Source organism: Phyllostomus hastatus, unplaced genomic scaffold, assembly GCF_019186645.2.
Source record: "Phyllostomus hastatus isolate PE091 unplaced genomic scaffold, TTU_PhHast_1.1 phas_contig_30, whole genome shotgun sequence".
In the NCBI taxonomy this organism is placed as follows: domain Eukaryota; kingdom Metazoa; phylum Chordata; class Mammalia; order Chiroptera; family Phyllostomidae; genus Phyllostomus; species Phyllostomus hastatus.
In genome coordinates, this window is record NW_025333841.1 from 8,827,949 (window position 1) to 8,840,292 (window position 12,344).

Below are 12,344 nucleotides of genomic sequence, written 5' to 3' on the forward strand. Positions count from 1 at the left end.
CACTTCTTAATCCCTTCACCTTTCTCACCCAGACCCCTCCTGTGCAGCAGCCATCAGTCTGTTCTCTGTATCTATGAGTCTCTTTCTATTTTGTTTGTTCTTTTATTTTGTTCTTTAGATTCCACATGTAAGTGAAATCATATGGTATTTGTCTTTCTCTGACTGATTTATTTCACTGAGTGTAATAATACTCTCTAGGTCCATTCATGCTGTTGTAAATGGAAAGATTTCATTATTTTATATCACTGAATAATATTTCACTGTATATATGTACCAACACTTCTTTATCCATTTGCCTATTAAGGGGCATTTGGGTTGTTTCCATATCTTGGCTACTGTAAATAATGCTACCATAAACATAGGGGTGCATATAGGGTTTTTTTTTATAAATTTGTGGGGTTTATAAAATTTTTAAAAATTTATTTATTTTTAGATAGGGAAGGGAGGGAGAAAGACAGAGAGAGAGAGAGAGAGAGAGAGAGAGACATCAATGTGCGGTTGCTGGGGGTCATGGCCTGCAACCCAGGCATGTACCCTGACTGGGAATCGAACCTGCAACGCTTTGGTTCGCAGCCTGCGCTCAATCCACTGAGCTACGCCAGCCAGGGCGGGGTGCATATAGTTTTTTAAAAAATATTTTATTTATTTATTTATTTATTTATTTTTAGAGAGAGGGGAAGGGAGAGTGAAAGAAAGGGAGAGAAACATCAATTGGTTGCCTCTCACACATGCCCGAACCAGGGACAAGACCTGCAACCTAGGCATGTGCCTTCACTGGGAATCCAACTGGCACCCTTTTGCTTTGCAGGACGTCTTCCAACCAACTGAATCCATCAGTCAGGGTGCATCTATTCTTTTGAATTAATGTCTTGGGTTTCTTTGCAAAGATAACCAGAAGTGGAATAGGCTGGGTCGAAAGGCAGTTCCATCTTTAGTTGTTTGAGGAAACTCCATACTGTTTTCCACAGTGGCTAAACCAGTCTGCATTCCCACCAACAGTGCACTAGGGTTCCCTTTTCTCTACAACTTCTCCAGTACTTACTGTTTGTTGATTTGTTTATGATGGACATTCTGGCCGATGTAAGTAGTATCTCATTGTGGTTTTAATTTGCATCTCTCTGATGGCTGGTGATGCTGACCATCCTTTCATATGTCTTTTGGTCACCTGTTCTCTGCAGAAGTGTCTGCTCAGCTCCTTTCCCCATGCTTCAATTGTTTTGTTTTGTTTTTTAAGTTGAGTTGAATGAGTTCTTTATAAATTTTGAATATTAACTCCTTATCAGATGTATCATTGGTGAATATATTTTCCTATTCTATAGATTGTATTTTTATTTTGTTTAGGGTTTCTTTTGCTGTGCAAAAACTTTTTAGTTTGCTGTAGTTCTATTTGTTTATTTTTCTTTTATTTCCCTTACCAGAGGAGATATATCAGAAAAGATATTGCTAAAAGAAATGTCATAGATCTTATAGGCAGGGGTAATTTTTGAGACCAGTCTTTGAGGTTTGTTCTAACCCTTCTTAGCACTTCTTAGCTGTCTCTTTCCCTGATTATCTCTAGTGACTACCTAGCCTATGGTTTAGGTTGTTGCTTTCAAGTAAGAGGAGCTACCAGCCTTCTCTTGTTTACCACCCAAATCTTCATTGTTTTTACAAGAGCCCTTAGGCTTACTTTTTCCCACACTCTTTTTAAACTAAAACCAGTTATTTTGGGGAAAGCTTCAGAGCTCTCTGTTCCTATGGACTGTCTTTTCCCTTGAGCAAAATCTTTGAGCTACTGGTCTGGGTGCTAAGCAAGGCCGTAACCTCTGGTCTTCTTTGCTTGCCTCTCCAGCACAGAATTGCTACCTCCATATTTTCAGCCTGCCACTCTTGTGGTAGATTCTCCTCTCTATGCGTGGGGGCTGAGTGAAGAAGGAAGCCTCAAACCTCTCTGTCACACTTGCCTGGACTTTAGGTTCTTCAGCTCAGAATTGAAGATGATGAGATGTGCTAGTGAGATATTGTGTCCTTGGATTAGGAAGTGAGGGGAGAGAGAGGCCTGTCTTCTTGGCCACACTTACCTGGACTAGAGCTTGTGGCAATCTTAGCTTGGAAGAAAGAAGAGTAGGAGATAGCAGGTCATGGCTCAAATGCCTGAACTCTCTCTGTTCTAAGTTTTAGAATATTTTCTTGAATAAATGTTTTTTTTCATGTATCATATAACATTAAGACAATTTCTAGAGATTTTAAATGGTTGTTTTTATGGTTTCCATCAGCTATGCTTGTTTTCATGGGAAATGGGTCCATGGAACATCTTCATTCCACCATCTTGAAAGTAAAATTCCTTACTACTTTCTTTTAAACCCTTTTGTGCTACTCCTTAATCTCAGCATATACTTTTTACCACTTTTATATTTTCTCAGTTTATAATTCTGTCACCTGGAAGCTTTGTAACCCAAGGTAATTTACTTATTTCTAAGTCATAATTGCTTCACTTATAAAGTGAGGATAAAACCACTTACCTTGCCGGGTTAGTATGATGATTAAATGAAATAATGTATTCATAGTCCATGGCATAAAGCACAAAGTAGTTGTTGCTCCCTATTTCTCCTTTATTCATCTTATACCAGCTACTAGCCAGTTTTCAGGAAAAAAAAATGTGGTATTTCAAATATACATAGAACAGAGATAAAATAAAGTACACCCATGAACTCACCATTTAGTTTAAGAGACAAATTATAGGTACAATTGGAGTCCTGTGTATACTCTCCAATATTTCCTGCTCCTCCCTCCCTCTCAGAGGGAACCACGGTCTTGAATATGTTTCCATCATTTCCAAGAATGTTTTCATACTTTGCTAATTATCTTTAATAAATAAAAAATGGTTCAAGTGTGTTTTTCCTGTGATGGCTGCATAAAAATTCTGTGTGTATAAGGACAAATTTCTTAACACCAATAAAAAGAGATCTCTCTCATGTTAGCTTCCCATTTCTACAAGCACATCATTTTCCTTTTAGTCTAAAATATCAATTCTGGACAACTATCAGAAAGAAATGGTATACCTCAAACAGCAGCCTTTTGTAGTATTTAGAGAACTTTCTGTGTTAATTCTGTGTGCTAAAATGTTACTGACTGAATGTACCCATATTATGAATTTAATTTTATAAATAATAATAGAGATTCATTCAAACTTTATGATTTAAAGTTTGTTACATTTGTTAATTTAAAATCCTCAAGTTTTGGAGGAATTCTACACTGTTTGCTTGATTTTGGTTAGTGATTTTTTTGAGACTTATACTACACCTTGAAACAGTGTAAGACTCACTGGAGTCCAATGGAACTAAATTTTTATCGTACTGGTTGATTTACATGTAAGGGATAAAAATCCAATGAAAATACTTGGAGTTTTTCTCAGATGTGCTTTTAATATAATCCCAGCTATTTTACATGCATCTTTAATTTATGCTGACATAGTAGAAATGAGAGCAGTTGAATTCAAACAGTTGAATTAAATTCACAAAAAATTCAGGTTAAAATCCTCTGTTAGATGAAAGTTTCAGCTGAAATAAGGACATTGGTGGATTTCTGTCCTTTCCCTGATGAAGCAGTAGATGGCTTACAAGCAGAAAAATCACTCTGAGCCTGAGCAGACCAGTCAGTTGAACGTCTTGCTCTTGGCCTGCAGGTGGCAGTATCATACCAGAAATGTGTGTCGCAATTGGCACTGAGAAGGCAAGCAGCCTTAATATTGCATGGTTGCATGTTGTTGCATTGTAAAAATTGCAGTAATGTATTATCTGAATTTGGATATATAAGCAGACTCCAGTTTTGGTATATCCTCAGATTTACATATATTTGAATGACTGCCCCAATCTTTTGCTATCCCCTGGGTGAGGTCGTTTGGGATTTCCCCTCTCTCTCCCCTCTGGCTTGCTACTGTAGCTCATGTTTCTCCCTTACAAAAACACCCACTTCCCTCCCTTGATTCAGTGTGGTATTCATTCTTTTCACAAGAGAGAGTGACCCGGCATTATAAGAGAGGAGGAGAGAGTTAATGCTAAGACAGATGTAGACCTTAGCCTTTATTGCAGTAACTACCACAAACACCACGATGTACATTTCCTCTTGTTAGTTATATTCACTCTCTGTGACTACTGTTGTCAGCAGTAAAGACTATGGTAAAAACCCAAAGTTGTATGCTTGCTTTGGGGACAAAGAGCACAGGAAAAATTCTGAGACTAAGTTCTGTCTATTTCTGTCTTTGAAGAACCAGGGAAGGGAGAAGATGAGACTGAACACAAAACAAAAAAGTGGTGTGGGCGAAAAAAAAAGGAGCAAACAGCCTCATCTCTGGGATAATAGATATCCATCCCACCCAACTGAGTGGCATCCTTGGAATTTTCCACTGGCCCGAGGCCAGGGCCTCTCAGCTCCTCATGCCTCACTTCCCCTTTCCAGGCTACAGTGATTCCCATGAAAGCCTGGTGGGGAGGGGAAATAAATATCTGATTATTTTCTAGCTGTTCTAGGTAGAGTTATCATTATTCAAAGTACCAATCTATGTAAAGATTCCACAGAAACACAGTTACATGAGATGGTTAAGCTCTGTGGTAATATTTTAATGTAAGAGTTTTCCAGCTCAATCCAGAACTTACCTAAGCCCTAGGCACCATGAATTCTATGAGATAAATGTATGTTGAGTTTCAAATAGCATTTACATATTGAGAAATAATTCTGTTTGTTATATCACATATACAAAACATATTAAGCTTGAAAAACAAGACTTAACTCACATTTCAAACAGCTGTATAAAATCAAAAACTGCCTTTTTAAAGACAGATTATTCTCTGGTATAATAATATAGAGGGTGGGGCAAAAGTAGGTTTACAGTTTTTCATATGGAAAATAATATAATAACTAATGAATAATAATACAAGAATAAACTCTGTGTTTCATGGTCTCACAACTATAAACCTTTTGCCCCAGCCTGTATATATATTTTTGTATAACAATATTAATTTGTATAATGAAATTTATTGGCCAATTAAAATGTATCTTTTAGGATCTATTAATCATAATGGACAGGTACTTTAAAAGATAGTTTTGTTCTTTTGTTGCGCTAGTAAAATGTTCTTTCCTTTTTAAAATATTATTTTTCAATTACAGTAATAAAATATTCTTTTCTTTTAAATAACCAGTGGTCTCTTGTTATACTGAAAGATTAAAAAACTCCTATAATATTTTACAGGCCTGAAAGTTAGAATGCTGCATGGGAAGTAATAACAGCATACACTATAGCATTTGCTTTTAATTGTTGTATCCCTTGTATCAATTAGAGTAAAATGTTGAGGATGTGGGCACTTACTTAGTCATGGAAAGAAAAAAATAAGACTTGTGAACAATGTTGAAAAAATTAGGAAAATGATTTCTGTAAAGTACATTTCTACTCAAATGCAGTCTCTAAATTTGAGTTATTTTCCTAAGTATATTTTATATGCGATGAATTTTTAAACCTCTCTGTACACTTCATGCTCTTGATTGGAAATTAAATATCAATTGAATTTCCACTAAGCTGGTAATCCCAGGTTAATGGTAGTTTTTTTTAAAATGAGATTTTATCAAGGTATAATATTTTCCTTGGAATAATGATAATAGTAATAAAAATGTTCCTAACTGTAGTATGTAATGACTACTGTAAACTGTATAAAATACTTTCCTATACAAAGACAGTGTTATGTCATGGAAAGACCTGAGGCTTTGACTTCACACTTGGGTATAAACCCCAACTTAGCCATGTTCTTGCTGTTACCATTCCTGAGATTTAAGTTTTCAATTGTAAAATGAGGATAACACCTGTGTTGAAACATGAATATTAAGCAAGAAAAAAGGCATGCAAAGATCTTAGCATGAAACAGTAGTCTTACAGACCCCAAGTATTTAATCTTCACAATTTTAGTAGAAAGTAGATTTTATCTCTGTTTAACAGATGAGCTAGTTGAGGATAGGTCACTGATCCAGGATCACCAAATCTGTTTTATGACTGCAAATCCTGGGCACTTTCCTCCCTTGAGCTGCTTCTGGAGCAAGATTGCAGAAACTGCTAAAATAGCATCAATTATTAGATGTGACCACTCAGATGTGATCTACCTTTCCTTAAGGCAGCGATTCTCAGCCCTTTTCCCATCTGACATACATGTGATACTCAAGACTTCTGGGACATTAGCTGAAACTCTATTCTTTTCTTGTCTGCTAAAAAGCCCAAGGAGGAAGAGTATATATTAATAGGGATAACTTGCAACCCATCCCATTCCCAACACTCCTAGTATTTAATGATAACAAGTTTCATTGAACACATTTCACAACTTATTACAGTGCACCACAGTTAGGAACAACAGCATAAAATGTGTTCTAGGGAGAATAAGTATGTCACTTTACAGTTGAGGGTTTTTGTTGGAGAGTGATGAAAAAGATTGGTGTAGGTAGTGGGAGACTAAAAAGTTAGGACCCGATCTCATAGGCTATCAGAGGTTCTTGAGTAGGGAAGCAATGGGATTAGAATGGTTGCCTGCGGGATGGTTCAGATGTGAAAAAAACTGGAAGCCAAGAGACCAGTTGGTTTATTGAGGTGAACCAGATAAAAGGGCCTGAACTGAGGTAGTGGCAGTGGGAATGGAAAGGAATAAACAGATACACGAAGACTTGTGACTGATAGGATATGCATGGGCAAGTAAGGAGGTAAAGGGGTCAAGTGATAGGTAGAAGTTTCAAATGCTGTCATTTAGACAGTAGGTATTCTTCTCCAATTACATTTTATATAAATGTATATTAGAATGATCTTGCAGACTCAGAACTCAACATCCTCCTATTCATGGAAAAGACACAATCCACAGGATGCTAAAGGACAGAGAAAGCACAAGCTCAGAATAAGGCATTTACAGGACATAGTTAATAAACTATACAGTCTTCTTTATTTTTAACCAAGTCATTTGGGTAGCTTGCTATACTGGTTTCAGATCCTAGGTTAAGTGACTTTGTAATTTTAGTCAGACAAAGATGCTGCTATCTGAATTTAGGACTTAATTCTGAAACATTACAACTGGGTGCCCTGGTGATACAGAGCACTTGGTAACTTGCTGCCCTTGGCATCTGACCAGTCAATAATTAGAATGTTTGAAGTTACTAAGAAAATATTTTTTAAACTTGACATTGAGGTGATCTGATAGTCTATATGCCCTATACCCATAGGTGCAGGATCCTTAAGGGCAGGAAGTTTTGTTTTGTTTATAGCAGTATCCCCAGCAGAGAATGGAGCCTATTGCTTGGTAGATGCAATAATTGTTGGATGAGTAAATGAATGTCTGGCTCACCATTGTAGCCCCAAGCTCTGCATGCAATGCTAATTGCATAGAGGAACTGAATAAAGGTTTATTGAATTGAGTTAAAATGAATTGGACAGCATTTGAATTAGTGAAACAAAATTTTACTTAGTTTTATGTTATGTGAAATACAATAAAATAATGTTCAGTTAATAGTGTTAATGGAATATTAAGCAGTAACAGAACTGTATTTGTTCTTTTGCTAGTGATGACCTGGATCAATTTATGGAAAATCAAGGTGCATCCAGCCCAGGTATACTCATTTTAACAACAAGCCTCAGCAAACCATTCATGCGACTGGAGAAGTATGTTACACTCTTGCAAGAGTTGGAACGGCATATGGAGGTAAAAGAAAGCGAGCTTTTTAAAAATATATGAAAAATTTTAATTGTTAAAAATGTTTTTCTTATATTGACTCAAAATTTACCTCTTCTTAACTTTAATTTTTTAAATGTTTTATTGTTTTTCTATTACAGTTGTCCCAATTTTTCCTCCTTTGTCCTCTTCCACCCATTCTATCCTCCCCTCCCACAGTCCATCCCCACACTGTTGTCCGTGTCCATGGGTCATTCATACATGTTCTTTGATTAGTCCCTTCCCCTTCTTTTGACCAGTATTTCTCTTTCTTCTCCCCTCTAGTCACTGTCAGACTGTTTCATGTTTCCATGCCTCTGGTTCTGTTTTGCTCATTAGTTTGTTTTTGTTCATTAGCTTCCTCTTATAGGTGAGATCATATAGTATTTGTGTACAAAGTATGGGTCTCTACTCTTGGAGGAAGCTGCCAGTTTGCCTTCAGACTAGCTTTGCTGGGGAGTTCAGAAAAAGCCTTAGTTTCCAAATTTACTTCTTCCAGTCTTCCTTCTTCCCAGACCTTTAGTTTTTTTCTTTTAATGCAACAAAATAAGAAAGAAGCACTCTTTTTTTCTTTCCTTTGAAGGTTCTTTGCTTTTTAAACATTTTTATTTATCGTTTCCAGCTTTATTAAAGTATGATGAACAAATAAAATTGTATCTATTGGGTTATAAAACATGATTTTTTAAGGTGTATAATGTGATGATTTTATACACACACACACACACATACACACATTGTGGAATGATTACTACAATCAGCTTAATTAACACATCCATCACCTCATACAGTTACCTTTTTTTATAGTGAGAACACTTCAGACCTACTCTCTTAGCAAAAGCATACAATGCAAGGTTACAAACTATAATCACCATGAACTTATTCATCTTATAACAGAAAGATCCCCACCCTTTACTATTAAATATTCATGATCTTCTACCTCCTCCTCTTCTCCTAGCCTTCATCCTGTTGCTTCACTCAAATCTCTGCTAACTTGTTGACTTAAGTTTTCTTCTGCCCTTTCATCTTCCTCTGTAGATGGTGGTTCAATCAAAATTGTCCAAGAAAACTTTTGTTCTGATATATGAACCAACTTTATTGTGAGGTATAGATAGGAATATTTATCTCCAGAACATTGTAGGCATTCAGCTGCCTGACTCTGGATTATCATGGAAGATTCTGGTATTTCCTTAAAGATTAATAAGTGAGTCCAATATTAGTTTATGCATCCATACATGTACTTCAAGATCCCTTCACATTTTTGTTTATAACCTTACAATTAATTTCCCACAACTATAGCATAGCCACAATGTTTTCTAGATATTAAGACATCAACGAGGCCTGATAACTGAATTTTTTACTAAGAGCCCAGGTACTCTTTTTAAAAAACAAATAACAGGGATACTTTCTTAAGCCGGACTTGCCTGATCAAACATGGAGCTTAAGGTGTGGTTGGGGAGGCTGCAGTTACCCTACTTGCTCTTCCTGTGTCTGGGGAAAGGCTTTGAGGTTTATAAGGTTTGATTATCTTTAAAGAAAATAGTTGCACACAGCTGGTTTTGTCAGCATTTATAAGGATTGAAAGCAGGTACTCTGAAAAAAACTGTATTCTCAGGTTATTTGACCTGCCAAAAAGCTGGAGGCAGTGGGGAGCTAGTGAGTAAAGCCTGCTGGAATGAAATTTCAGTTAGGGCTTGGGAAGGTATTGACCTCTGGATGCCTTTCTAAAAGCTAAACCAGTTCACTGAACCGTTTGAGGTTTGCCCCTCCTTGCTTATCACAAAAACCAGAGACTAGTGGCCTTAGTTTCTGTTACTGCTCAGTGGTGAACTATGAATATACACTTAATTTGGGGAGAAAATTCCCCAAATGCTCCTACTGCCTAGATCCTGTATCTTGGCCTTCCTTATATCAGAGTGCATTTCTACTCCTGCCTCCATTTGTTGTTGGTCACCTGCTTTTGGCTGCCTTCCATTTCCCACCATCAGATATACACACCCTTAGCACTAGTTCACCACCTATAAGACACTTGATCCAGCTTTCTAATTGTTTAGCATGGCTGCTAGCTAATTGAAGAGTAGAGCCTGAACTTCACAGTTACCAGCTGATTTGGGTAAGGATAAATTTAACTATAAAATAATACAATCTTTCCTTTTATAAGCAATACTGTTCTTGTCTTGGATCAGACCTCTAGTCTGTTTAGGTCTATATCTATCACCCAGAGCTGGTTGAGCAGAAGATTTTGTCATTCTATTACTCCAGCTGAATTCCAAATGTTAGGCACACATATACCCCAAGGTTAGATACACACCTATGCCTCATATATCCCCATATAGGTATACATCTACCCCTAAGAACCTGTATTTTCTCTTCATAAACAGTTACGGAGACATGCATTTCTCAAAGCCATTTTTGGACCTGTCCACTTTTGGGGGTTCTAAATACCATGGAATTGCAGACCATATGTAATCTTTGCTTAAGAAGGAGCATGTAGTATAAAACCTGGAATTTTTCCCATTTGCCATTTTGAGTCTGCTGAAAGAAAATGGAGGCATTTTAGGAGATGAGATTAGATTGATTTTTCTCTAAACACCACTCTGTTTCCATAATTTCCTATCTCTTGTCATGTGCTAATAATGTGACTTAATAATGACCCCAAATAATTATTACTTATTAGCAGCAAAAAAAGAAATGGGGATTTTTGCCTCAATAACCACACCTAGTATGTTGTTACCAAATATAATGATGCGTTACAAACTGTCTTAATTTATTTGTTATTTCATACTATTTTTGAAATTAATTTTTTATTGTTCAGTCACAGTTGTCCCACCTTTTCCCCCATTGCTCCCCCTACCCCATCCCCCCACTCTCTTAATCACTTAATAATTGGAAGTGCTGAGATTCCAAATGCCCAAATGCTGTTTTATTTTTTAATTTTTTAATTAGAATACATTAAAATTGACTTTTTTCTTTTGGTGCACAGTTCTATGACTTTTAATACATTTATAGATTTATGTTACCACCACCACAGTTGAGATACAGAACCATTTTATCATCCCTCAAAATTTCATCTTTCTGTCTCCTTGCAGCCACACCCTCCTCCCACCCCTAACATTCTGGCCACTGCTGATTTGTTCTCCTTTAATATTGTTTTCAAATATATTTCTTTAATAGGATACACATCCAGATCATCAGGATATTCTGAAAGCAATCATAGCATTCAAAACTCTCATGGTAAGTGATGCTCTAAAATTATGATTCTCCATTTTGTATGCTTTGTTCCTAAAAGAATAATTTTATGTAATGTTTCTTTCCTTATGTAAAGGTCTTTAGAGTGGAAACGATAAGCTCTAGTGACAGTATCATTGTGATTGTTTCTTTTAATTTTGTCTTCAAAAAATCATGCTTACCTAAGAAAGGTTGCCAGGCAGAGGGTATAAAGTACTCACATTTGAAGTCTTTACCACTTTAAGCATTTCTGTGTAGGTGGGGGGTTTCCTTTAGTCTCTTTATCTTTACCCCCATGTTGCTCACCTTATGTTGGTGCAACTTGTCATTCACTGATTGACATCAATATTGGATTCATTTACTTATGCCAAAAGGTGTAAGTTTATTCTTTGCATGTGAAAAAGAAATCCTTCATCACATACAAAAGAAAAAATCTACTAAAATATAACTGCTTTACATAGGTTGCTATAAAAAGTACCTGTAATCTTGTGTCTTGAGAATGATGGTTAATGTCTTCTTGAACCAACTGATGTAAAACCACTTGGTGGCATTTTAGGAAGAAAGAAAACATTATTTTGGGCAATTGACTAAGTTTAGCTTCAATGTAAACATCTCTGTAGCATTCTAAGTGATTGGATCAATATTTAGTTATTGATTTTTGCTGTAAGGTTGTGATGTAACATTCACCATCATTTCATTTTTATTGTTGCTGAGAAAGATCAGTACATGATGTGTCTATGGTTACACAGCAAATTGAAGACTAGAGTTAGGAATTAGGTTAAAATTTCTGTCATAGGTCAAAAACAGTCTAATGTTGGCAGTTTTGCATGGTTCAACACATGAAACCCATGGCATTTATTATCATTTGTGTCCCTTTTATTTTTCTATGTAAATTGAATTTTAAAATGCCTCTTTTTAAAAACTATTTCTATCTAGTCATTGTATGTGTATATTGTAAAGATTGATTTGATGGTGATAGTGTATTTATTCATCATATAGATGCTTCAAAATATGTGTGTAGAATGAATTTATTTCATCAAGTTTCCATTTAGCTGAAAGAGACAGCAGAAATTTTATTGTAAACGCATCCCTCAAAATATAACATTCATTAGGAAATAGTGGCATAATTAACCATATGCTACTTTCATATTCAATTTGGAATGAATACTGTTGAACTACTCTAAGACAACCTCATACTTCCTGAAGCAGTGGGGTGTGTGTGTATGGTATTCATAGCCACATATTGTTTCTTGGTTTGGATTTTCAATTTGTATTCATGAAATTCAGTTGTACCTCTTTTTTTCTAATTCTTTTAGGAATAAAAAGTAATTTAATATTTTAATAGAATTTACTTTTAGTCCCTAAACAAAGTATAGGACAGTACATATGTTTTGTTATAAGGTCAATTTT

The 12,344-nt window shown here is 36.0% G+C and overlaps 1 protein-coding gene across 3 annotated transcripts in view; it reads left to right on the forward strand.

Moving 5' to 3' along the window:
* Positions 1-12,344, forward strand: part of ARHGEF6 (Rac/Cdc42 guanine nucleotide exchange factor 6) — a 145,144-nt gene that overhangs the window by 104,927 nt on the left and 27,873 nt on the right. For all 3 annotated transcript variants that reach the window (XM_045839377.1, XM_045839376.1, XM_045839378.1), the window contains 2 exons: positions 7,562-7,700; positions 10,881-10,940. In XM_045839377.1, the coding sequence (XP_045695333.1) occupies positions 7,562-7,700; positions 10,881-10,940 (199 nt within the window). The remainder of the gene's footprint in view (positions 1-7,561; positions 7,701-10,880; positions 10,941-12,344) is intronic.